This window comes from Lagopus muta, chromosome 9, assembly GCF_023343835.1.
Source record: "Lagopus muta isolate bLagMut1 chromosome 9, bLagMut1 primary, whole genome shotgun sequence".
NCBI lineage: Eukaryota > Metazoa > Chordata > Aves > Galliformes > Phasianidae > Lagopus > Lagopus muta.
This window is the reverse complement of record NC_064441.1, coordinates 18,507,867-18,531,208: the sequence shown is the minus strand read 5'-3', so window position 1 is coordinate 18,531,208 and position 23,342 is coordinate 18,507,867. Positions and strand designations below refer to the sequence as shown.

Genomic DNA, 23,342 nt, shown 5'->3' with positions numbered 1-23,342 from the left:
TGAAGCCGTGCACCCTACGAGATGGCACCAGCTCCTGTAACCAGACATTATGGGAAAGCACTGGGGACAGGGAAATTATTCAACCGAGCAGCTTGCAAAGGTCTGGAATAAGGAAAAAGAATAGCAACAAAAGGAAAAATGGATGAAGTTGCCTGCTAGGAACAACTCGTCAGGTCTCAAAGAGAGGCAAACTTACTGCAGACAGCTTTGTCCATGACCCGACCCCACGTGCTCCAGGGCAGCTTTGGCTCCAGTTCTCAGAGACGTCAGCTCTCGTGCCAGGTCCCTCTGCTCAGCTCTGCAGGGAAAAGACATTGTGCAAAGTCAATGCATCTCTTTGCTTTCCCATGCCTTTCTCTGTTAGCAGTGTCAGCCAAACAGCATAAGGCAGCCCTTCCCCTTATAACCTAGCAGCAGCCTCTGAGGGAAAATACACTGCAGTTTTAACCAAAGGCTCCAACAGGTAAAGCCATGCTGCAGGCTGTAACTGACCCAGTATTTCTGCCTGCAATATGGGTATGTTCATTTACCCATTATTCATTTCCCAGCAGGAAATGAACTTCTGTAGCATGTCAGCAACAGAGGCAGGCAGCTTCCACAGGGAAGACCCCAGAGCATTTCCTAAGGAAAGAGTGACAGTCCCACAGGCTTTTGCTCCTGAAATTTGGGAGGAAGGGCTACAATGACCAGTATTCACCTCCAGTGATCCTGTCAGGCCCAGTCTCTGGAGATGACACAGCATCACTTCTCTGCCCTGGATGATGCCAAAAGGGAACAGAATCAGCAAATACCACTACGCACAAGCAAGAAAGGCTTCTCACAGTTAATGAAAACTCCTATCTCCAATATGGCATTTGGTCTCAGATCCTCACAAATATTTTTACAACTGGGAGTTTTTCATGATTTAGAATGACTTCACAGGTAAAAGGGAGAGCATTAAACATCTCTAAGGTGACAAAGCCACAAAGACTCGCAGCCATGAGAAACTCCACCGCTTTCAGAAACACAGCAAAACACACCTTTTTCTTCAAAATTTTATTTCAATTTAAATTATGGGGCCAGCCAGATTTTTTTGGATAAGAAACGCATTTTCTTCAGGAGAAATGAAATGCTACCACGGAAGTAGAATTACAATTGTGTACATCTCTTATTTAAAAAGAAAAAAAAAAAAAAAAAAAAAAAAAAAAGCACAAATCAAAAAACCACTCACATTTAAATAAGTTTTAGTAATATCCTTAAGCCTTCCAGCAGATAAGAAACCACTTCCAGAACAATAGTTGGGGTTTTTGTTTAATACAAAGAGCACATCAAATGAGCTTTAATTTAATACAACTTCTTTCCGAAAGCCAACATTCAAATGTTACCACATATTAAAGTTACCTTAGCCATTACTTCCAAGACCTAAGATAGAGTAACCTATATCCCAGCCCAAATGTTTTCACATCTTTACATACATAACTCTTCAGCACTTCCACATTCTTCTAAAGAGGAAGCCTTATGGTAACTTGGCAAACAACGTTTTCTTCCACTCAGCTACGATAAACCAAGAAAATAATAATCTGTTAGTACTGAACTACAATACCATCTTGTGGCCAATTCTGCCTGCCTGCATAAGCAATGGCCAGGAAGAGTCAGCTCTTTTCCTTCCAGTAGGCAAAATGAATCCGTTTGCAAAGGACATTAAGGACCTGACAAAGGCCAATTAAAACATTAAGAGCAATTTTAAACTAGGTGAAAACACTGAATTTTCTGGAGCTGCCCAACTTCCCTCATGAAGGCTTTCAAGTAGGCTTAAACATCACTTAGGAGTTTCATCTTGCTGACTACGAAATATTTTAATTAGGAAGAGGACAGGAAGCAACAAACATTTTCTATAGCATTCTCAATCAGATTCAGCCATGCAGAATTTGAACTTTCAGACTCCAATCCATACGCTTGGTTGGTTGCGATCTTAGCATTACTATATGATGGATAAATACAACTTTAATAACATTGTTTAGCTATATTTAGTAGATTCCTTTTGTGTGGTCACAGTAACAAAAAAAATGGTGCAAAATCAGTTGGTTTTTTGTTTTTATAAATACTGATAGTTTGCAGCATTAAAGAACAAAATCAACAAAGGAAAATCATTTTGTTATTCTAGGACATCTATGTAATCATGTTTCTTGCATTCAGAGGGAATTAACTCATCCACTTGCACAACTACGTACTGAGTTAACTACTGTAAGAAAGGAACGATGCACTGCAGGCTCCCCAGAAGTAAGAAGAATCCATATTAATTTAGCATCACGTCTGCCATCTGCAGATCTGGTGAGCACAACGCTAGTTTAATTGAATAAGGCCAATATTACCAGTAAGATTCTAGCAGAAAGGGTTCCAGTTCTCTACGTCAGCCTACCCTAACTGATGGCACCCTGTTAGATAAGTGAGTACAAAGAATTTGTTGGTGGTTTTTTTCTCTTAATGCTGCAGTACTTACGATCGTTAAATCAGCATTTCCATGTGATCTGAAGGATTCAATTACATATGAGCATTCATTTTGCAAAACTCAATATTAGGTAATAGTTACAGACTAATACAATAACATTCCTCTGCTGTACAAATTAAATCATATTTTAAAGAAATGAGCAGCCTAGGAGTTATATACAAAAGAAACCAGCAAGCATCGTTGAAATGAAACGCAAAATGTCACTGCTAGGTCTACTGTCTGAAATACCTTTAAAGCAAAATTAACAAAACCCCTTAGAACATATTTCCAAGTTTACAAGTCAATTCTCAGAAAAAAAATCAAATCATGTCCAAAAAACCTAGAAAGCAGTGAAAGGCATATATACATTTTCCTAATGAACCTTGAGATTTCACTCTTTTAAAAGTTGCTAAGTTTCAATATCAGTTTATTTGCAAGACAACTGTTTATCCCAATAAGCTCACATCTTAGATACGTTTCCCCTTTGATTACAAATAAAGCACTGCACAATTTTTTTTTTATTTTTTAAATCAAGGCATATATCTTATACTATGGTGCCAGGTATGCACAGGTCACGTTGTGCTCGTATCTCAAACAAGGTAAGTGCAAACATACAGATTTATTCAGATTTGCAAGCATGCAACCTTTTACTTAACTACATTAATACCTTCTTTCCTAAACCAAACTATTATCTATATGTTTGCGTTCATGAACCTAGAATCTTTCTTTTCAGGGCTCATCAAACAAGCAGTGTCTTTGAATTCTGAAATGACACAAATATCAAGAAAGTCCACATTGTGCAAGAAAGCAGCAGCTATGTTTTTCAACTTGGACTAAAGAAGAGAAAAGAAAAACAAAAACCGTTCACTGAACAGCAGATTAGCAGTAATGTTCCTCATGAATCGATAAGAGTGCCTGATGCTGAATATCTAACAGCGACTGCTGAATTTGGGTTTAATATTATAGGGGTTTACTGGAGATTAAGCTTCTTGCTGTGCTGGTCTCTTCAAATCCCTGATCTGTTTAACTAAATAGGTCTTCTCATCATTAAATTGTTCATCCTCGGTCCTGTCATTCTGAAACTTGCTGAGGAACTCAATGAGTTTGGTCTGGTTCTTTAGAAGGATGTCTAATATAGGCTGCGTCTTGTTAGGGTTGGCTACAAACACCTGCAAGACAATAAAAGGCATTCAGTGGGAAACAGGAGGCTCAGATAAAAAACAAACCTAGCCAACAAAACAGCGATGACAATACCTTAAAATGATGTTTTAATTATTCAATAATCCAAAATGTACACAGAAAGTAAAAGGAAGTAAATGAAAGTTTTATTCTAAAACTGCTATTTTAATTTTCTAAATTAGAACAGAAATCCAACAATACTGCTGAAGTAAATTCAGGCTGTGGGAGCTATTAGACACAATACCCTCTGCAGAATCAAGTTCAGGCATTCCACAGTTCAATTCTGTAGCAAATGCATCATTCCATATCATATACACCATCAGATGGGTGTGCTCGAGTTCACTGAAAACTTTCACCCCAAGCTGTTACTCTGATTTACCTTAAACACGTGAAAGGCCTCAAACTGAATGTTACGACTCTTGTCTCGTAGAAGGTTCATCATTAGTTTCAGATTTTCAGGTTTACTGATGTATTTTGTCATAATTGTGAAGTTGTGTCTGTCCAATAATAATTCACCAAGAAGCTAGAAGTGAAAAACAAGGTGAAAGAAGAGATGAGAAAACCTGTTCATAAATCCTTCCTAACACTCTGAGTAACCAACACCGCTCTGTAAAAGCAGAAAAATTGGAATTCAAACACCTTTATTCTCAATGTTCAACTGCTAAATCTCCTTTTATTCTCCTGATGTTATAATTGGAACTGAAATTAAAAATATATATATTTTTTCTTTTTTCCCCACAACTTCATTATTTTTTCCATTTAAAAAAATGTTACACATCAACTTAAAGAGTTTGGTAAGAAAAAGGAGTTGGTAATTCAAATGAGAAATATTTGTACTTCTTTTGCTCCCTTTTTCATCAAGGAAGGGTGCAAAACAAAGGTGGAAACGTCAGAAGATTCTGTACCCATATTTCCTTTACCTCCTAAGACTTACAACAAAACACCATAAAGCTCAGAGAAGTACACAGCTCCTGTCACTGTGAGGAGCAGTGCTGCAGGAGCAGTACAATACACCCCAGAAGTGCCACCCCTGCTACAAACTGGCACACATGCTACATTTATAGTCAATATTTCTGACCAACTTGAACATAAATTAGCATTCTGCTAGTTAGGTCATGTGAGTCCCTTCATTCAATTATTTAATAAATAAATTATATGTATTTTATTTACACATAAATGTAAATAAATTGTTTAGTATTAATTTACTAAATAAATACATTACTTAGTAAAATTTGTTAAAGGTGGAAAAACAAAATCTGAAGGAAAAAAAACCAACAGAAATAAACTCTTCCATACAGTCACTTCTGCATGGAGAGAGAAATGACACTAAATTACAGCAGGACTGGACTATGGGAAATTTACTGACCTCAAGACCCAAGTTAAAAAAATAAATCAAATATTACCCAAAGCAGCTACTTGTTGTTTCATTTAGCCAACTCACTTGAAATTAAAGGCACTCTCTAAATTTGCATTGAAGAATGACCTAAAATTGCCTTACCTTAAGTGACTGTCTCTTTGTCACATAGTTTTCTGAATGAAGTAACTTCTCATATTCACTGAAGAACTAAACACAGGACAGACAGAATGGTTAAGACCTTCTCAAGTGCTACAAGTGCTCTTATTCCAAATTACTATAAAGGACAAGAGGAGATGGAAATTTGCAGACTGTGTATGCTTTAAAAACAATTTAGGAGGCTTCAGTGTTTAGATTGCAATGCGTTAGAGGCAGTTATGGCACCATTCGTTAAGCTGTAGCAGCTCCTGGTACTGAACAACGCTCATTAACTGCAGGAGGCCGATCTCGCAATGTTTGGCTGTCACACGTGTGCACGCAAGGAAAAGGCCTGGGAAAGGGTTCCCTCTAGTGGAACAAACGCGTTCTCACTGAAACAGGTCTTGGCCTCAGCCTCTCCTCACAGTTTTCACGTTCAATAGCAAAGTCTTAACGCTAATTTTCTCTCTCTGGCAGAAATGACCGATTTCACTTGGTTTAATATTGTATGCAAATTTCAAAGGCATCTAAACAAGGAAAGAAAACACAGATTCTTCTTATTTGAAGATACACAGCTCTACAGAATTCTCAATAATAAAATGTATTTGCTTACCCTATCATAATGCTGTTCCAAAAATTCTGCACTTAGCAACTTGTGTCTTGTAAGTAAATCCTGTAAAAGAGCACAAAACCAGTATTTTCACTACAATATTTATGTGTTATCTATACTTTCTGAATAAACTGTGGGTATGCAAGACTTGTGCACCCCTAAGGGCCTTGGCATCAATTAGGAAAAGTCTGCTTCATTTTATGTTAACTTACACAGGCCTGTAGAATTAGCACTGAAGAATGACATTCATGAATCAAAGCTACACTCACTCTTCACAGAGCTACACACAATTAAGAGGTTAAGAAGCCACTATTTGATACTGATAAATATTATGCTTATAGTCCTGTAACTATTTTTTCTTTGGGGTGTTTTTATGGGGCTGTTTTTGGTTTTGATTTGTTTTAGGACAAAAAAAGAGCTCCTCCCTAAGAATCAGCATTAAATGCACTCAATGCCGCTTGCACAGCTGGAAACAGATTTAAAGTCCTCTGGCATGAAAGTACACACGTACTGTGTTAATGGATGGCAGTTTACATATAGGTTTAGAAAGTTATTGGGAATGGAGTATGCATATTTGAAGGAATGTCTCACATTCTGAGAAAGAAAGAACACCATTCAGCATTTGCACCACACCACTATTTGTTTTCTCCTCTCTCTCTGTATGTCTGTTTTGCTAAGAATGTAACACACAGCATCTGAGTCTACATGGCAGGAACAGAAGACTACAGAAATCATTCCAATACGGTACGGAGGTTACCTTGAACGTGGCAAATGCATCTGAAGCAATGTCAAATGTCGACATTTCCACGTATCTGAAGAAATCATAGAACTGTTCTGACCACAAGATTATTTTTGCGAGCGGTTCGTGTCTGATGCATTCTCTAAGCATTATCCCACAATTTAGAGCAATTTCTGGAGACTCGTACCTGTTTAAAAAAAAAAGACAACAGAAAACCCACAGGTTCTTTATAGGCACCTTCAAAACACTACATTGCCAGTTACAATTTGCTGTGCTATCACATAAACAGAAATTCAGAGAATTAGAGATACTTGTTTCTGTATTAAATTTCTCTTTGAAATATTTATCTGAAGTATTATTGAAATCATTGCTGCTTTATTGCCAAGTTATTACCAACACTAATTACTCATTATAAAATGAGAAGACAGAAAAATATTTTCTTCTTACTCAAAATCAGGTGCTTTTTTTTTTTCCACGTTGGTGCACTTGCAGACATCTGGGAAAGCTGTATGGTTACACCCACCAATGTAAGATTATCCTTAGTATCAGCTTTGATGCTAAATGGTCAGTAATACTGGACGTAAGTTCATGGCCACTCTCTCATGAAACCATTTCTCAGCATCAATCTATGCACACAGGCTTCCAAGCTTGAGCTGCTGGCAGTGTCCCCTGATTTGAGGATATTACTGAACACTGTCCTCTGCGTTTGAGTCTTTACCACCCCAAGCAGTGCATCTGCAGCTTCTGACAAGAATCTTCTGGAACATGCCCAGAGAATTATAGAGTCATTATGGTTGGAAAAGCCCACTAAGATCATCAAGTTGAACCATCAACCCATCACCACCACACCCATCACTGTTTTGATGAAAACAATGAAGCTGTGGGTATGGCTTCATTTAGAAACTGTCGCTACACTTTCTTGGCAGGCTTTTTTTGTTCATATACAAACTGCAGTGTTCTCTCAGCTCATCTAAGCATATACCAACAGCAGCTGCCCAAGTCTCCCAGCAGTCTAAGATCCATTTGATAGAAATAGACCTCAGTGCTTGCTACTAGCTCCTGGTGTTCCCAAGCACACTAGTAGCGAGAAACTGGATGAAAGTGGGCCTGCCTTCCTGATTCTAACCTCAGCAAGTTGCAACATCAGCTATCCTGATCCACAGAGAAGTTGTGGCTATCCTTACATACATCTGGAACAGCTGAAGTCTCTTATACAACTTCTCAGCTCCCACCCAAAAAGGCCTTGGTCCCAATTCATCAGAAGCTGATTTAAATTTGCCGGCATACTTCTGGAGCAACGCACCATTGTGTGTACTAAGCACTAATTAAATTACCATACAAAGCCATTTGCTTATGAATCAATTTTCACACTAAATGTTGCTATACTTTCCTATTTAGCTTGTCATGAAGACTTGGAATCTACTGGATTTTTTGTAAGTCACCACAGAGCTTAAATTTGCATAAATTTGACTCAGATAGATACCAGATGTAACACTGCAGTCATTAAAGCTAATTAAATGCCTATTTCAAATATCCTGACTTATGAATTTGTTTCAACAATCCCTCTGAAGAGTGACAACACAGTATAAAAATTAGGACAACCGTGTTGCAGCCCTCATTCAGTCACATTTCAATGAGAGCATGCTGAGAAAGTAGTTCCATCTCTCTGCATCTCAAATTCAGCTTCATTTTAAATTGCTTTGAAGAAGCACTGAATCAATATTCTCTTTCATATTATGCCACAATTAACAGTCATTTTGTCCCTCTGCCATCAAAATCTTGCTTCTTCCCAGAATCATGGCTGAAGCATAAGAAAAAAAAAAAGAAAAAAAAATCAAAGCACCTCTGGCAGTGCACTTCTAACACAGCATTGAAATAAAACCTCGTGCACTGTGTAGGAGGCAGGTTTCACACTGAACTCAGTCAGCATCTCCAGCTGCTACCATGAACTAGGAGGAAGGAAAGGGAGAAACAAAACAGCACTTCCTGTTCAATGTTAAACATATATTTGATTAGCTTCACATCTCAGGGCTACCACTGTAACGCAGGCCAATGTCTCAATGGAAAGCATGTCCCTTTCCTTTATCCCCCTGCTACTCCAGTAAGAGGAATAAGTACTTCCCAACTGCAGTCCATGGAAACTTACTGAAGTAACCCTACCCAGCAGCTTTAACACAGAAGATAAAATGGATACTTGAAAGACCATTTCAAGAACAGCTTTTTCTGTTTTGTTCTGTTCTTTAACTATTGATGAACATTCTATCCTAAAATAACACGTTGGGATACCAATTTTCAAACTTTGCTCATTAATGCTAATAGAAATGTGAGCAATTATTTTTATATGGAGAGCACGTTGCCAGTTTTTAAGAAAATCTTACTTTAACAAGAAACCTCTGAAAATACATTTTTGCTTTCCCATTTGAGATCCACAATTCTAGGTGTGCAACCATGTCTTCAGTATGGCGCTGCTCTCCAACACCCAGCACCAGAAAAAATATGAGAAGAGAGGAAGAGTAGCCTGGCACACACTGCATACCCTGAGCCATCCTTTGTTTGGTCCTGTGACTACAGGAATATGAATCACTACAAATAACATGTGTAAGACAAGCTAGGAGCAGGGAATAGGACAGCAAACTGGAAAGGACACTGGCTAAAAGAAAAAAACAAACAAAAAAACCCAACCAAATCCACCACTTGATAAATGAGTAAGTTCAGAAGGAAATAAGTTCAGTGGGATCATATAATACACCAAAAGGAGAATGCTTACAATACCACAGTAAGAATAATACAGGCTACTAGCAGTTCCCAATTTTCAGTCATATATCATGCAGAAGTATATATCTGGTGTTCATTACTCAAACTTTCCTTTCCCTAGGGGAAGTAGCCCTTAGACAACAAAATCAAGCATGCTGCAAAGGAAGGAAAAAACATTTCAGAACTCAGTGCTTCTCCACGATTACAAAAACCTCTCACTTCATTAAAAAGTTTATTTATGCCTCACAGCATACATACCCTTTTAATAGCATGAACAATATATTCTGTTGAGTGCAGATGTATTCAACTGTGGGAGTTCTTGTACCAATTTGCCTTCTGAGGATGTTGTTGAAGATTTGGGCGACATCCTTTTTGCCCTGTCAAAAACACAAGCAGTTCAACACAGCCTTCAAGTCCACCGTTCAAATAGGAATTACTCATTGTCATCTTATGCATTCACATCACTGTGAGTTCTGCACTTCAGTCAGCCTCTGCAGTTCAAACTTAGGGGGATTAAATACTACTTCTTTTCTTTATACTCATTTGAAATACGTCAAAGTGCTCTAAACTCTACCAGCCAGGTGTTCAGCCAGATTGCAGGTTAATCACGTGATGAAATAAAGCCAGTTTAGGTTTCACCTGACATTTTGTGTAGCTTTGGTCTCCAGAACTTGTTTTATTCTTGTTTGTTGGTCATTTTTTGCTAATAACATTTTAAGCTGTGCTCCTGCCTCCAAGTGTACGTCCTCAATAATTCATTACCCCCTCCCTTCTCCAGGAAGGCACAGTGCCACCATCTATTATTGGTAAGGCACTTCTGACTGCACTGTTAACATTCTATTTAAAACTGGCACTTTTGGAGGTAAAACAAACAAATAAGAACTACAAAGAGAATTGACCCACTGACCTAAAATACCGGTCTCACATTTTTCAACAGACACAGCAGCATGAATGTAGTATGAATCAGCACAAATTATACACACACTGTTAGCACCAGAGAGCATAAAGTAGCTGAAAATGTTATGTTGAATATATATACACTTATTTACTTCTTCTCAGACATGTCAGAACACAGCTAAAGATGCCAAACTGGTACGGACAAGAAGCTGATCATAAACATAAGCACTTTCTCCATCATTCACATGCATCATTTAAAACCTAGATTTGTGCAATTAACTTGCAATCGGAAACTGCCATAAAGACAACTTCAAGGCTACGTCCTGTTAGCTGCAATCCAAAAAAATGTCAGGCAAACTTGTGCTACACCTAGACTCGCAAATAACACTGTTAAGCAACTCCACAGGAAGGATTCCTGTGTCAGACACACAAAGAACACACACAAACCATTTTCCTGGACAATCTCTATCTACCCAGTGTTATAAATTCCACATGTCACATTAGTAAGTTATCAAGTAAAATTTAGGGTATATGTAATTAGCAACCATTTAAGAAACAACAGCAATTATTCAAAACTAGTTCAGTTTTCTATCAACATAAAGAAAAAAACATAAAGACTGTAAGAAAAAAAAGGAAAAAAACCCCAAATGTTTGTAACAAACGTAGGAGGGCTCCAGTTTTACAAATGGCATGTTTGTGAATTACCACGGAGCATTTGAGGGACTGTTGTTTTCAGGATATAAGAGTTTGTTTGTAAGTGCTTGTTTTCTCAATTACAATTGCAAGCCAGCCCAAAGCAACACCAGCACTCTTTGTTCTGAACTGAGTAGAGCAGTGTTCCAGAAACTGCTTTACTCAACCTCCACATAATATAGTCATCAACTCTCATTCACTAACATTGCCAATTTTGCTCTGCATCTCACAGTTTCCTTTGGATTCAGCAGCAAAAACAGCATTTCCTTATTATTCACCTAAGTGAAGTGACAGTGGTACACAGTGACCCCAAGCCTACTCATTGTTAAGCAGCACCACTGCTAAGTGACCTCATGGCTAACAAGGGCAAACAGACACCAACCCTTGTGCCAGTAGTCACGACTGCAAGAGGTGAGAGTACAACTGTGCTGCCATTGTCTTCCCAGCAGAAGGATTCAGGCTCCCTCATGCAAAAGGCGTTTTTGTTTGCTTTTTGTTCCCCCCCCCCCCCTCCATTTCAAAAAAAGCAAGAACAAAGAATACAATTCTGCAAGGGATGCCACCTCTCCTATGGGCTAGCACAGATCAGTGGGGAGATATCTGGAAACTCCGTAACTTTGCTAAGTAGATGGTTTTGTTCACCGCTCTACTTGGAAAGAAAACTTCCAGGTACAAATATCATTTTAAACAGGCCTTTATACCCAGCAAGATTCCAACAGTCACAGTTTCTAATTACAAGATTAAAAGACATTAAGTTTTTGCCAGTGTTTTTGTGTTTTTTTAACCATTCTGTTCACACTGAAGTACACTTGAGATAGTTCAAGAGTCTGGAGTCTGAGTAAATGGTTCCTTCTCTATTAGCTCAGCAACCACCATCTTCAAGAAGAACAGAGTTTTGACCAAAAAGAGACAGTATTTCCTTCATCTTTGAATAATTTCAAGCTTTAGAGAGGCAAAGGAAGTACTAAACCTTCAAGTTTGAGAACCAGTAGGAAATAAAGTTTTTCTCTCCCTCTTTAATAGAAAAATTATTTCAAATACAGAAAATTCCATATCATAGAGTTCTGTGATATGAATGCCAACATCTGATGGCTTTGTCATAGATGAGAAGCCGGTGCAGGTCTGGGGCACAGGTGTGTTGACATTAACTCTAACAAAAACAATAGCTGGACAGTGCGCCAGATCCCATCCTTGAAAAGCAGACAAGGCCCAGCCTAGAAAGCAATGTGAATGACCTGTTTCTCAAGGGGGAAAGATAATATCCTTGTGTAACAAAGTAGCAGAAAGTCTAAAGCAGGAAACCACTTGCAATCTTCTAAAGTCCCCTTAGAATAAAATGAATAGCTCTCTTTAATGAGAGCAAGCTTGTACAAATTGTTATCACTCTTCATCACCAGCAGATAATGAATGTTTCCTTCTCTAAAAACTGAGCTGAGTAAACATGAAGCTGATAAGAATCTAGAGTTCAGCAGAATCCAGATGACGTTTCATGATTTCCTTTCTTTGGCAATTAAAGGCTGTCATATTTCAACACTGTATCTCAACTTTCCCAGGTCTCCTTGCTTACTTAACAGCCTGAACATTTTATGTTTGCTGTAAACATTTGCGTGGGTAGAGGAAAAAAACCAACCATATTACAATTAAACACAAATCAGAGGCAGTTATGGGTGGGGTGGAGGGGCGAGAGGAAAAGAACAGGGAAGAAAGCTATTATTTGGGGAATGCCAAACTACAATAGGACTTGAAACTGTTCTGCTTGCACCACGAACAACTTGGTCATGAACAATAGTGTCTTTAAGCAGTCTTAAGTGGTATGGCCTCTATGGTCAAGGCTGTGGAGTGTGATACATGAGCTTTGGCTTCTTTCCTGGACAGCCACACAGTTCTTGTGGGACCTCAGAGAAAACAGAAAAATCCAACTGTACTGCAATTCCTTATAACTAAACAGGGTGATTCCTCTCTACGGAGTTGGGAACTGAATTATCCTATGTGATGTTTTTTGGAGACCTGTAACCAGCGGTGTTCCTCAGGAGTCACTGCTGGGTCCGGTCTTGTTCAACATCTTCATCAATGACCTTGGTGAGGGGATGGTGGCCACCCTCAGCAAGTTTGCTGATGATACGAAGTTGGGAGGATTGGCTGACACGCCTGAAGGCTGTGCTGCCATTCAGTGAGACCTGGACAGGCTGGAGAGCTGGGCAGGAAGAAACCAGATGAGGTTTAACAAAAGCAAGTGTAGAGTCTGGGGATCTGGGGAGGAATAATTGCATGCAGCGGTACAGGTTGGGGGATGAGCTGCTGGAGGGAAGCTCTGCGGAGAGGGACCTGGGTGTCCTGGTGGACGACAGGTCGGCCATGAGCCAGCAGTGTGCCCTTGTGGCCAAGAGGGCCAATGGCATCCAGGGGTGCATTAAAAAGAGCGTGGCCAGCAGGTCAAAGGAGGTGATCCTCCCCCTCTGCTCTGCCCTGGTAAGACCTCATCTGGAGCACTGCATCCAGTTCTGGACTCCCAGTACAAAACAGACAGGGATCTCTTGGAAAGAGTCCAGCGGAGGGCCACGAAGATGGTGAAGGGCCTGGAGCATCTCTGCTATGAGGAAAGGCTGAGTGAACTGGGTCTGTTCAGCCTTGAGAAAAGAAGACTGAGAGGGGACCTGATCCAGGTCTATAAAGGTGTGAGGGGCAGAGCAGCGAGGCCAGGCTCTTGTCAGCAGACAGGACAAGGGAGAACAGCCAGAAACTGCAGCACAGGAAGTTCCGCACCAATGTGCGCAAGAACTTCTTTACAGTGAGGTGACGGAGCACTGGAACAGGCTGCCCAGGGAGGTGGTGAAGTCTCCTGCTCTGGAGATGTTCAAGACCTGCCTGGATGCCGACCTGTGTGACCTGGTGTAGGAAACCTGCTTTGGTGGGGGGTTGGACTCGATCTCTGGAGGTCCCTTCCAACCCCTACGATTCTGTGATGTGATGACAAGTGTCAGACAGAGGTTTGTACAGAGACATATTTGACTATAAGTGTCCCTATTTTGAAGTAATCAATAAAATACTGTGGTTTTTTAATACATAAACAAAAAATAGTAAGACGAAAAAAAGAGCTTGCATCACTTCTAAAGAGAGGAAAAACTGAAGACTTGGTAAAACGAACAGCTTTACCTCAAATACTTAAAATTCTTCAAAAATGTTATGGCCATTTTCTTGTCAAAGTAATTTAATTTAACAAGATGAGAATATAGACACAGCATGTAGTACTGTACCTTGTGTTCAGTGTGGTATTAGTAGAATAATTAAGGATTATGCCCTAATTTTAACAGAATCATAGCATCAGGATCAGTGGTTTATCTACTTCCATTTTGGGCAGATTATGTGCTTAAATTCACTGATTTTGTATTCAGTATTTGCTTAGTTTCCTAGAAAGTTTGGAATATTTAGTTCCCTTTCTCCTGGCTTTGTACTGGCCAGAAACAAAAGCTGTAGTTTGAAAGATATTTTAAAAAAATTGAAATGACAGCAATTCAGATGCATTCATTTTAAAATAGACAGTATATGAAATATCAATTTTCTTACCTCAAAATCAATTAGCTGCAAGTCAGCTACAAGGGTACTAAGGAGACCACTGTTGTACAGCTCTTGAGCAAGCTGTGCCACGGCTTCTGTCTGTGGTTCTTTTTCATTTGTGCCATATAAGATTTCTTTCATGGCAACAAGGTTTTTTGAGACCTCCTCAGTGGCCTGAAGAAAATGGGGGGGAAAAAGAAAGAAGTTATAACACAGAGAACACCATTTGTCTTTGTAGCTGCATACTGTTATTCTTATCAACTGCACACTTCCATGACAGAGAAAAATAAAAAAATCATGAAATGACAACCTGTTAAGAAAACAATAGATAATCTTTCTGCAAGAAAGGTTGTTATGTGCTATTAAAAAAAAAAACGAGGCAGAGACAAGAGAAGCAATTTAATTAACAAGTTATCAAAAGTAAAATCTCTTCTTTTTTTAGTGCCTCTAAGCCTCCCATTCAAAAATCTCCTAAAGAATAGTGACAGTATGAAAGGAAATGTACATTTCCATTCTGTAGAACAGAAGATCAGACTGGACACGACAGAGATGACAGAGACAGCCTGTCTAGCAAGCTGCCCAGAGAGACACCTGCCCTCCTTCTGCAGATTTTGCACATAGTAGATCTCCTGACAAATACCAGCTTCACACCACAGTCACTATGCATGAACTCTTTCCTTTCCAAAGAAAAACCCAGAACAGAACCTTACTCAATCTTCAGGTTCCCTCGATATACAAGAACAAATTGGCAGCTGCACCCACAAAGAGCGGGTCTTCCAGAGAAAACTTCAATACAGGGGGCAAATGGAAGCATCAGAAGCTTCCCATTTGAAGCCCAGAAGACATCCAGAATGACTGCCCACATTGGGAAGCCAGTGCAAGGAATGCCTGCAGCTCTGCTGGACTGGAGCAACACCTAGCAGTGGAAGCAAAGATCTCTGAAGTAAACAAAAATCTACAAGAACACTTCTAAACATCCACTTCTGAATCTTAAAAACACACAGTTATCTTGGAAGGGAGAGAGAAGAACTATCTTAAATATGTATGTTCGTATGGCATAGCTTGGGGAGAAAAGACTGAAAAAAGATTATCATACATAATAGGTTTGGCCTTTTACGTTACATTAGTTCTTCATGTGCTTAAAAGGTATGAATGATCTGTAGGTGCGCTCATTTTTAGTAATTAGATGAATCTGACAGCAAGTATGCATATACTCCAAAGTATTCATTTGGTAGCACGTGGAAAATTAATAAAGGGAAAGAATGAGAACTTTCTGGATATTGCCTGTCCTGTAAGGGACACAGAAGATTTCTCATCTGTGGGTTATATGTAGAGAGGCACAAGCATGACCCATGTGCTATTAAAGCCAAAGCCATTCCAGCTTTGCTAGGTATGCAAGTAAGGATCCTGTGACCTTTAAAGAGACTCCAGATCACTTTTTGCTCCTCCACAACTTTCCACTCCACACTGCCTCCATCTTCTCACTAATTTCCAGTTGTCTGCTCCTTTACTTCAATTGCACAGGATTTTCTGCACACTGTTAGCAAGACAGCAAGAAGCAAGTGTTCATTTTGACTGCTTTGACTCATGGCATCCCCTATAGAAGTAGAAAGCCAGCTTGCCCTATTATGCCACACAACTGCTCTATTTCTTTATAATTCAGAAGAAATGCATCTTTGCTAGGAAAAGAAGAGGAATGTCTGTCAAACAGAGCGATACAGGAATACCCTTGAAGCACTGCTACCAAGAAAAGAAACAGTAAAGAATTCTACTGTAGTTTGTCTCTGCACACCAGTTTAGAAAGCAAGAGGGGAGAAGAAATGCTGAGGTTCAAGGAGCTGTGTTAAGCAGGACAATGGCAACCCTGAGGACATGCCTGCAGTTAAAAGTTTTTCAGATGCAGAATGGAATTTAGTTAGTTACACCTAAAACTGTAATGCTACAGTAAATATCAAGTCAAGAGTTAAGTGAAAAACTAATTTACAAATTCAACACAGACAAGGAAAAGCTACCTAGTATTGCTTGTATAGGCTACCTAGCATTGCTTCCTAATATACAGATACCAAAATAATTGTCCAGTGTGCTGCCTTCATTTGGCAGGAAAAAACACCTGGAAAATCAAAATGCACAATGAAATTCATTAAAAACAAACAAAAACAAACAACAAAAACCAACCCAAGTTCAAAAAAGTGGAATTAATCATATACATTCTAATGTAACATAAACAGGGTGTATGTTATATATACAGAATGCATATGTTTACTATACAGATCCTCAATACTGAGGAGGAGCAACCATGGGGCAGAGCCTTAAACAAAAATGCTGTGACATTATTTAAAACGCAGTGGTGTCAGAGAAAGACAGACTACAGAACTAAAAATGGAAGAAAAGGAAACAAAATCTCTTGTGTCTTTATCCTTTTGTCAGTGATAGGAAGGTACTGCTTAAAAAGAAGACTCCATGAAGTCACATGTATGACTGCCACCCCAAAATTTGCTGCAAGTCTTCACAGCTACAAACCACTTTGGTTTATTCCATTCTCCAGGATATTTCCAAAATGCCAAATGCCTCATTTAGATTTGTACAGCAGCAACACTTGAGTTTTATGACAAAAATACCTCAACTTACAAACCAGTGCTGCTCAGCAGGCTCTAAGCCTGTGGCTGTTCTGCCCACATCGAGAATGTGATTACAAAAACTGCATTACTAATGAAAATGTTCACAAAAAACTGTAAACTACCTCATAGGTTTGAGCCTCTGTTTAGAGATCATTTTTTCTAGCCTACAAAATTACCAAAAGCAGCAAATACTATTTTAATAATTCCGTTTAAACGGATTGGTTTTTGAAGCTCTTACAAAAACACAGCATGCAGTCCTGTAAAATGCATGATGATGTATATCCATGCCACTGGGTTAAGGGCAAAAAATGCTTGCACCAGTTGTCAGCAGACATCTGCCACAAAGAGCCCAGTGCCATTAGAAGAGAAGGCTGTCTTTTCACTCCCTACTTCCAACAATAATAAATAAATAAATACCAACAACCTTTGCCCCTTGCTGGATCCTTTGAGTTGTTAATCAAAGCCCACAGCAGTTGGCAAGGAAGAGTGCTTAACCTTTAGTTTTCTCTCAACCAGGAATTAATGCAGAAATGTGCATAACAAATGTAAAATTTCACTGCTTTGTAAATTTCAGTGTTAGCTCACTGAATTTCAGTGTTAGCTCAACCTTCATCTCTGGCACCATGACATAATATTGTAATCTGACAGATGAATCATATAAAGAAGCATACTGTACTATTCTGTCCACTGAATTGAGCTGGTTAAATTAGAGAGACTGTAACTTTCTAAATTTCATTTTAGCCAAAAATCTGTGTTGTTGGGCTTTTTTCCTCTTTGTGTAACAGTCAACCTGCACGAGTTAACAATGTGGCTGAAACTACCACCAGAAAGCCAAAACTGAAGCTGGCATGAGCAGGTTAACACAAGGTCAGAGAGCAGGGAAGAACAAGTCTATTACGTGAGTAAATGTTTACCTTCAAGACAGTAAATGTGTGCCACAAATTAAATGAAATGACAGCACAGAAATAAATGCTAACGTGAGCCAAAGAGGAAGAAGAGATGAGAATAAACTACTAACTAATGCAATAGCTCATGAGTAGGTCCCACTTACACGAAAAGATTTTTCCTTTCTAAAGAAGAAAAAGAAAGCAAGAGAAGGAAAACTAACAGTTAAACATTTTCCAGACATAAAGAACTTGTCTTTGCAACTTTCTGAAGTTACCCTTCAAATAGAATAAAAGTTGGCCATCTATTGCCTGTGTCCTAAGTAACAAACTGCAGCCAGCAGTCACAGCCATGGTATGGGAAGCACTGTCAGCAGTGAGGCAGTCTGGCTTCTGCAGACACTTCAAATCTCATTTTCCAAGTACGTACTGCAAACCTAAACAATGTTTCAAAATAACCTGGAGAACTACCTGGTTAATTTTTCTCCTGTACACGCACAGTTCAAAAACATATAGATTAACATGCAGCTAGAATTCATTTCTCAAGCTTCAGCTTTTATTTATAAAGCACATTTTGCAGTATTACAGGGTAGAATGTTTCATAATTACCTAAGATGCATCATGACCACTACTGTTTCTCAGATCTTTCTCTTCAAATAATCCAAGGTATTAAAAATGGTAATTATTACAGATTTAATTTCTAGGGAAAGTTATTAACATAATTCTTATTTACAAATCTGTGTTTCCAAGCATGCTTGGAAACTGTCAGAGCACATCCTCTGCATAACAGAACAGCACTGAGTTGCTACTGCATGATAGGAACTACCCTGAACTGCATATTAAAAGCAAACAGTCATACTGCAGTAGAAAAGCACTGTAGCCTTTGGAAGCTAAGAACATATAAAACAATACAATGAACTTAATTTTGTATAAGAAATACTTAAAATGATTAATTTTTGAAATGTTCAGTTCACGTCAACGAATGCTGAAATATCCACAGTCTAATTTATATATATAATTTAAATTCTTCATGTTCAAGAGTAATAAAGATATGCAACTGTGTATATACTTCATTTAAGATACAATGTAGTGTAGGACAAGTAACACAGGCACAGAAGACACCCAAACGGGTGTTCTCACAACAGAAAGTAAGGAACACTGCATATGCAGCATGATACTCAGCCCTGAAAGCTCACTGTTACCTGACTGGTTACAAAAGCACTAACAGACTGGATAGGAAGTGGGCATGAAATCAACATGTTTAATCAGTTAGACCTCTGAAGATATGACTGGCTTGTAATATAATGAAAAGCTTTCTCTGTCAAACCAGCAAACTATCTAAGAACCCGAGATAACCTGCTACAGCCAGAGTCACCTTCACAGAGGTCTTGGCTTGCCAACAAAACAATTATTTCCTGAAGAACCCACGTAAGGACACACAGGAACGGGCGTTGTGAAAATTCAGATTCACCAGCTGATCTCTTTGGTGAATAATGAGGATAACAGAGGCCAGCACCACCCACCTCAGCCTTGTGATTGTCAGTATTTAACCCTTCTCACATCTAACCTGGTGAACTCGTCTTATCTTTCCTCCTTCGTGCAAAGTGTATAGCCTCTTACAATACAGAATGAAGCCATACAGGCTTAGTACATTATTTCTTGTCAAAGACGGCTCATAGATGAGGTCTTTAAAGAAGATGGAGGTATGGGATTAAAGACCAGCAAGAAGCCAGTTGTATGTAATAATTGTATGTAATAATGATGTTAAAGCATCAAGAACAAGGCATGTGATACAGTGCACAGCTATGCACGAAGGAATGAAGCTGGCTTGTTTCTTATTAGACATCTACACAAAAAGATGACACTAAAGAGTACAGACTTCAACATCAAGCTACATCTCCAGGAATTAACAGTGAGGTTGACATGAAGGAGGCAGTGCCAAATCTCACTCTCACACTCCTCAGAACGCACCTACCCCTCCTCTCATGGCAGATGTCTTTAATAGAGAAAGAAGAAAAGCAGCAGCTAATGAAAACCCTCCCAGCTTTTGTGCTAATGCTCTGTCATGAGCTAGGATAAAGAACAGAACAAGACAAGAGCATGCACTCGCACAAGACCACAAAGTCCTAGCAAGACAGAAAAGCATCTAGGAAAAACCACTACAAGAAATCTGGAACACATCACATCCTGGCACTGGGGCATAAGATGCTGATCCTACAGAGTATCAGGAAAAGGCTGCTACAGTTAAAATCCAGCTTCTCTTACACTTTCAGCAGTAGTGCCAAATCTGGATGAAACAATGTGGAGAGGCTGGCCGAACTGTGCTTAGAAATACTGGAAAAGTTTGTGACTAACTCCTGGGCTTGACTCTGTGAGGATGCCAAGAATGGCATTAACAAAACAGTTACCACTGGGAGAGGATTCAAGGGCATAGCATAGCCTGCTTCAAAAGCTGGCAGACATGAGGAGGGGGGTCATTTTATTTGTGCTTCAGTTTGAGGGATTTTTATATATATATATATATTTTTAAGAAGTGTTGGCATCTATGCCCTGGTACAGAGCTTGAAGAAAAAACTTTATCTGAACTGTAAATAACCCCTCTTAGACAAGTCGGTAGGTAGGAAGCAGCTGCACGCAGGCTGAATCTGCAGGTAATTGTTAATGAAGCTATCAAGATTACCAGTTGAGAAGTAAACGACTATTGCAAGGTAGAGATCCTGAAAAACAGGTACAGATCCTGAAGTAGCAAACCACCAACTATTTAAAGGACACTGCAGTAGTACAGGAAATTTACGCCTTACCATCTCCTTGTGGGCTGAAGAAAAAGCTCACAGGAAAGGGAAAGAGAAGATGCAAGTATATACACTCCACTGAGAGTCACAGGGACTCAAAGCTCAGAACTTGGTTTTGCTAACAGAGCCACTTTGCTTTGTGACCACTCACACAGCCAAGCACAGAAGCACAGCAGTAAAGCTACTACAGTGGGCACGAGCATGGGAACACTGTATGACTGTGAACTGCTTGTTAACACCTGCAATGTCCTACAACTCCAAGACAAATATTTTAAGTATCACAACAGCTGCCAGTGGTATAAAAGTGCAAAGCCAAGCAATACACCATTTCAAAGGAACATCATAGCCTGTCCTTTATCAGAGTATACAAAAATCCTAACTGGTTCAGGCAAAGAACTGTAGATTTCCTTTTTGTTTTCTTCCATTTAATTACTGTTTAGCAACTTGAAAGTCCCAACCATACCTTTTCTGCCTTCTTGTCAGATATATCCTGCTTTTCTAGAACTGCCATACTTTCCTTCAGGTTCTTCACTATGTCTGCAGGAGACTTGTGGGATTTGCCAAAGGGGAACGGCATGATTGCAAGCCACCAGGTCTTCCTTCTACAGCTCCTGCTTCACCTGGAAAAGGAAGGGAAAAAAACCATGTCATGAATAGAAGCATGAGGCCACTGTAACAACACACATGAAGAGAATTCAGCAAAGGCACTCATGTATGGAATAACCACCCTTGACAGTTCAACTAGAGCTTACCATCACAAATCTATATGCTAACTGTGCCTCCGATTCCCGTAGCACAAAATACAGAAACCAACAATTCACATTAAAACAATTACTTTATATTACAGGAAGAAATTGAAGAATACATTAACTACATCCAAAGCCAAATATGGTAAAGAAGCCCCATACAGGAGAGACTAATACATGTAAGTTATTGTAATCACTTCCATCAAGTAAAATATGTTTTTACGTTAGATTTTTGACACAAGGCGTTGTGCCTCGGCTGCACTGCAATGACTGTCCAGGTACAGACTTTTATCCACACTCATTCCACAAACAAAAGCAAAGCTGACAGCAAGGCCTACTTAGTGCAGGAGCTAAGAGCTCGGTGCAGGTGAGCCTGCAGGCAGCAGCTCTCACGTAGGTTGTAACACTTGCTGTGCCCTGACTTTCTCATGCCAATATTGCTGCAATTTCATTCTGAAATACTGTTTCTCCCTGACTCGCTTCAAGGGAAGCCAACTTTGTCATCACTAGCAAGGGCTTAAATAAGGCACATGGAAATGTTACAACTAAACATCAAATCCACCTTTTTCAAACTTAATGGTAGCAATTTTCCTTCACTATAATACTTGGCATCTGCAATCAAGTACATTTGTTCCTCTGTATATTTACATATATACATATATTCACTTCTGTGTACAAAACAGACAAATATTATTAGTGTAAATGTGTGTTCAAAAGCTTTTGTTACTAAACACATATGCCTCCACTTTAACGACAATAAAAACTTCTTACAAATGAATACACTTCTAGAACTCTAATCTAGACAGCGAAGAACAGGAAATCCTGCATTCAAAATGCTGCCAGCTCTGCTTGGGCTGGACACAAAAGCCAGTGAGAGCTGACAGAGCACAGATAACTGTCATTACAAAGAAGGGATATTAGCCTGAAGTTCTGCACTCAGGCAACGCCAGCGAGGTTAATGAGCCAATCATAACGTTAAAGTTTCTTATCTAACACCAAGTACTTTGATCCTTGATTCAAACGTTGGCTCATCTGCTGTGAACTTTATTAAACCTGATCTGATCCAATCACGTTACGCAAGAATTTAAGATATTGATTTTACACTATTTTTGAGTTATGCCCATTTTCAACGCAAACAATTTGGGCTGCTCCAAGGACAGCAGTTAAAAGATGAAGGACAGAAGTAACCCAATCTTCTGCCAAGTGTCCATAAAAACACGCATCAGGAAAGCAGCTGCACAGATGTTGCCTTCACCATTTCACACCTGCCACTGGCCTAGCACAGCTGACAAAAGGTCCAAGTTAGGTCATTCTTTAAATGGGAATACTTGCAGATGAAAGGTAAAATAACAGCATGAAGGTAGCTGCAAGATCCATCCACCAACTACCAATCTTTTCCAGATCACAGATGCCTCCTGTGCTCTCTGCACCAGCCAGATTCCCCAGGAGATAGAAACCAACCACACATCACTCCTTAGGCAAGAGGGTGTTATGCCTCAACTTTACCACATGTGAATGGAAGAACGGGGGGAAAAAAGAGTCATAGGAATTTAAGCATTTCTCTGAGAGAATAAAAATAAGGGAAACAATTAGAGTACCACAGCAATACACATAGAGAATAAACAGAACACAGAAAACATCTGTCCACATTCATTTCTTGGTCACAACTACATTACTTCTAATGTAAAAGACAACATGGATAACAGACATAACATACAAAGAACAACAGCAAATATCTGTTGTTAAGATCTGCCCAGTGTCTAAGCTTGCAAAACGGGACTTCCCTCCAGAGACTGCTCAACTGCTTCTTCAAATTAAAAATAGTCCAGCACTGACTTATGAAACGTGCCAGCGTCTGCGTAAGTCATATGCATAAGTCATAAACAACTTCATCTACCAGCAGATCTATTAGAAGA

General features: G+C 39.3%; 1 protein-coding gene across 2 annotated transcripts in view; it reads right to left on the bottom strand.

The window, feature by feature from the left end:
- Positions 1–2,036: 2,036 nt before the first annotated feature.
- CAB39 (calcium binding protein 39) overlaps positions 2,037–23,342 on the bottom strand; it is a 34,887-nt gene continuing 13,581 nt past the window's right edge. For both annotated transcript variants that reach the window (XM_048955290.1, XM_048955289.1), the window contains exons 2-9: positions 21,144–21,300; positions 14,396–14,560; positions 9,500–9,618; positions 6,506–6,674; positions 5,752–5,811; positions 5,145–5,210; positions 4,026–4,169; positions 2,037–3,636 (exon numbers count right to left, since the gene is read on the bottom strand). In XM_048955290.1, the coding sequence (XP_048811247.1) occupies positions 3,448–3,636; positions 4,026–4,169; positions 5,145–5,210; positions 5,752–5,811; positions 6,506–6,674; positions 9,500–9,618; positions 14,396–14,560; positions 21,144–21,257 (1,026 nt within the window). In that variant the 5' untranslated portion in view covers positions 21,258–21,300 and the 3' untranslated portion in view covers positions 2,037–3,447. The remainder of the gene's footprint in view (positions 3,637–4,025; positions 4,170–5,144; positions 5,211–5,751; positions 5,812–6,505; positions 6,675–9,499; positions 9,619–14,395; positions 14,561–21,143; positions 21,301–23,342) is intronic.